Here is a 3,906-nt window from a genome sequence, read left to right as displayed (position 1 = left end):
AAAAACAATAGTCAGTAGCCTGCTGAAATATCCTCTTTAATTCCCACAGCGCATCTCACAAAGGTAATCTTTGTCCGAGGAGAACAATACAATGGCAACGCTGGCAGCAGTTAATTGGTCAGGTTCCTGTATCTCTTTCTGGTATAGCATCTTCCTTTGTTAAAACTGGTGATCTCACCTTTGACTTCTTCTTCTTCACTTTCTTCTCTGTGTTGGATACATCCCCTGGCACCTGCCCCTCCTCTTTTTTAAATTTTCGACTCCTACTGCTGGAGTCACTGCATGTGCTCACTGTCTCGCTGCTGCTTCCCCCTGGGTGTTGTGATGAGTACCATTCCCAGTTATCTGACCGGAGCTTTACCTTTGTCTTGGCTTTTGGAATGACCTTTTGTCTTTCACTCACAAGTAACCGATCATGATCTGTGTACATAAAGTTCTTTCCCACATATAATGGAGTATGAGAATCGATGCCATTTGCATAGCCATCTGCATATACACTATTTGGTGTATAACTGTAAAAGAGACCATGCTCACCATTTATTTTTGTATCTTCGCTGAAGTGCACACTGCTGTGTCCATTAGGATAAAATTCATTAGGATGGCCTTGGAAATCATATGATGTTCCATTAGTCATGGAAAAAACTTCATCATGATCATTAAGCCTGTCTTGATCTAATCCCTGCGAACTAAAATACCTATTTTCTACATTATTATCCTTTGTCTTCCTGATCTTTTTAACCTTTTTGCCCTTCTCCTTCCCACTCTTATTACTTTCTGATGCACTGCATAGAGATATTGACTTAGAAAGTTTACCAGATTTCTTATTTTGGCTATCACAGTTAGTGCAACAAGGTAAAGAATGTCTCTTAGAAGTTACTGGCTCTGTGTCAACTAACACCTTCCCCCCTGGCTCTAACTCACTGATAAAAGGCCTCGGAATGCAAGGGTCCCCTTCCTCCAACATTTCATAAAACACACTGTCCTGTTCATTATAGAATGGTTCATAAGGTATCCCAGATATATCTGGTGAGTCTGGAGATGACAGAGGGGTGATGGGTGTGGAACATGACTCACTTTTGTCCCCGCAGAATAGTACTCCTGCACTTGACTTGTTAAGCTTCTCTATACGTTTTGCTCTCCTGGAGGATAAGGTGGAATTTTCCACTATGCTGGCATTGGACTTTGACCTCTTCAGTGTTCCGCTGCTCGACTTCCTCTTCTTCTTGTGGTCTACCATTGAATCCATCAAGATAGGGATAGCTGGCTCGATGATGAGAAGGTCTTGATATGTACCTGTTAAGCGGTGAAGGTGTTAATTGGAATACACAATGCCCAAATACTTTACTATTTTAAGAAAGCAGATCTATATTTGACTTATATTTTTCATATTTATTTCCACATCCTTGAGGAAAAAATATACAATATGCTCTAAATATATGCTTAATCCACTCACCTGATATATTGAGTGCCTCTTCACTGGGCCTTCGTCGACGTGGCCGAGATGCTCTCTCCCTGGTGATACTGTCTACTGACCGTCTTCTCACTCGACTGGGTATCTGGTCTTCAAAATTGCATCTTCTGCTCTCATGTCCAATTTGACTTTCAGGGTCTTCACTTGGGGTCTGTTTGGGAAACATCATGAAATAAGAATAGGAATAATCTCATAAACAAAAGAAATAAGCCACAAATAGGTAATGATCTAATAAGCCCATTTGAACTCTTTTGAAGCCACAGAATGTTATACTCACTTGTGCTCTCCTTTCATTTAAAGCTCCATTTTCCTGTCTTATATCAGCAATCCTCCTCCTGTGGCAAATAGTGAACACCACACACAGTACCACAACTTCCACCACCATGAGTAGCAAGTGTTGCTCCACTACTGTGTGTGCCAGAGTCTCTCTTTCTTCCACAAGCTTTTCCAGGATGTTGCTCACATTCCCAAGTTGCTCCTCCAGGCTCTTGATGTCCCTCTGGTGCTCCTGGTCCCGCTCATAGGCCTGGCGGGATGTGGCATTCAAGGCAGCGATAGTGAGATTAAACTGCTTCTGCATTTCCTCCATCTGTCGCTTGTATCTTCTGCTCAACTCCTCAAGGTACTGACTGCTGATTGACATGTTGTACTCCAGGGCCTGTAAATACAGTTGATTAATCTGCTGTAATACTAAATACCATGCTTTGAGAATGCAAAATATAAATTTCCCATGTTGAGTATTCCTGGCTATCTGACCATTTTTCATTACACTACATGAAGGTAAAATATATTTCTAAAAACATACTAACTATAAAAGAAGAAATTTTTTTTACCTTAATCTTATTAGATAATCGAACTACAATTGATTCTTTGTTTGTTGGTGAGCTTGAAAGTTGCTTGGGCTCAACTGGAGGTGGGGTAGAGGAAGGAGGAGGGGCCACTGTAGCAAGCTCCTCACTAGGGGCAAACTCCTCCTCCTCTAAGTTTACCTCTCCAAATCCTGAGCCCTCAACCTCCATGGGCTCCAGGGTTTCCCCTGCAGAGGAGTCAGATTCCGTCTCCTTTGCCACCTTCTCCTGAACTGTATTTCCACTGGCCTTGGGTTCTTTGGCTGCTACCTTTTGGGGCTGACTTGGTCCACTGTCAGGGGAAGGGGTCTGGGATGCTTCATCTGATTTCTCCAAGTCTAACTCCGCTGGTGCCTGACCATCCTCTATTTCAACGAGCTTCAGCCCTTGAACTTCCGGAGGGCCTACTGATGTTTGCATCTGTGGCATCTGCTCTTGTTATACTGGATGTATTGATCACTGCATTTTTTACATATGATGGAATTTGCTTTGAGGTTGTCATAATATCTGAAGACGTTGTTGAGAAATTTTCAGGCAGATGAGTATCACTGGGGTCACAAGCTGTCTGGCTATCAACTATTCTGGGATCCTGCATAAAGCACATGGCCAGCACGTGCTTTGGGGATAACATAACACATACATAACTGTTATTACAAACAGTATCATAAACAACACTATCGTTGACTTCAGGCTCTGCACACATTACTGAAGCTAGCCTGCGACAAAAGCTTGAATTCTTAACGGTGGACGAAACAAAGGGCTGTAACATGAGGGCCTCGTACTCCATTTTGTAGCAAGATAATATGTAGTTAAGGGTTCCAGCCATTGAACACATGCCACTTTCCATTGCAAACTTGGGGTGAAGGGAATAACATCTCTCATCTGGTTCTGTGGAGATGCTGCTTGGTCTATACCCTCTCTTGATGACATCTAAGACTCCAGTAAACATGTTCTTAAGTACAGCTGGGATCACACTTGGCTTTCCTTCATCTGTGACAAAAAGATGGAATAAATAGAGAAACTGTACTTCAAGTCTTACATTCTTAAATGTTTTATTTACAACTCCAACTGACAAATATTCTCAGGAAAGGCATAAAAACATTTGAACACAAGGAATCAAAGACCTATATATGTATATTGTACAAAAGCACCAAAGATGTTTGCAGTTTATAAAGTTAATCTTATTCACTGAAATACAATCACTTCCATTGTGTATTGTGTGTATTCTCTTACAGGATAGTGCTAACATTACACCACTGTCAGCCTTTAGTAACTCAATCTTATTAACCTCCTTGTTAGCTAACCAGAGATTCTGCAAATAGAAATTTGCGGTGAACATCAGGTGTGGATTTTGATCTCTATCTCCATGATCATATTACCTTTGTGCTTCTTTCCAGAAATTTCTTCGTCCACTGCTTCTGTGAAAGTTTCTTCGCTGTCTTCACTGTCCTCACTAACATCTTCTATTGTATCAATGACTTCAAACTCAGACAGACCGTAAATGCGAAAAAGAGATATTGGGCAGAAGAATTCCGAACCATAATGACTCAGGACTTCAACCTGGAAAGCAAAGCAATAATGATGATG

General features: G+C 41.4%; 2 protein-coding genes across 3 annotated transcripts in view; both read right to left on the bottom strand.

The window, feature by feature from the left end:
• Nucleotides 1-3,144, bottom strand: part of LOC119585198 (SUN domain-containing ossification factor-like) — a 4,928-nt gene extending 1,784 nt beyond the window's left edge. Inside the window, exons 1-4 of one of the 2 annotated variants that reach the window (XM_037933850.1) lie at nt 2,305-3,144; nt 1,749-2,129; nt 1,454-1,622; nt 1,075-1,293 (exon numbers count right to left, since the gene is read on the bottom strand). In XM_037933850.1, coding sequence (XP_037789778.1) covers nt 1,075-1,293; nt 1,454-1,622; nt 1,749-2,129; nt 2,305-2,748 — 1,213 coding nt within the window. In that variant the 5' untranslated portion in view covers nt 2,749-3,144. Of the gene's footprint in view, nt 1-6; nt 1,294-1,453; nt 1,623-1,748; nt 2,130-2,304 lie in introns of those variants that run through there. The other variant, XM_037933849.1, reaches the window with a different exon arrangement.
• A 513-nt stretch (nt 3,145-3,657) lies between these two features.
• Nucleotides 3,658-3,906, bottom strand: part of LOC119585401 (SUN domain-containing protein 2-like) — a gene marked incomplete in the record, with an annotated part of 88,891 nt that continues 88,642 nt past the window's right edge. Inside the window, 1 exon segment of the mRNA XM_037934064.1 lies at nt 3,658-3,879. Coding sequence (XP_037789992.1) covers nt 3,658-3,879 — 222 coding nt within the window.

This window comes from Penaeus monodon, chromosome 19 (genome assembly GCF_015228065.2).
Source record: "Penaeus monodon isolate SGIC_2016 chromosome 19, NSTDA_Pmon_1, whole genome shotgun sequence".
Lineage (NCBI taxonomy): Eukaryota > Metazoa > Arthropoda > Malacostraca > Decapoda > Penaeidae > Penaeus > Penaeus monodon.
Note: the sequence above shows the minus strand (reverse complement) of the source record. Positions and strands in the feature narration are given on the sequence as shown.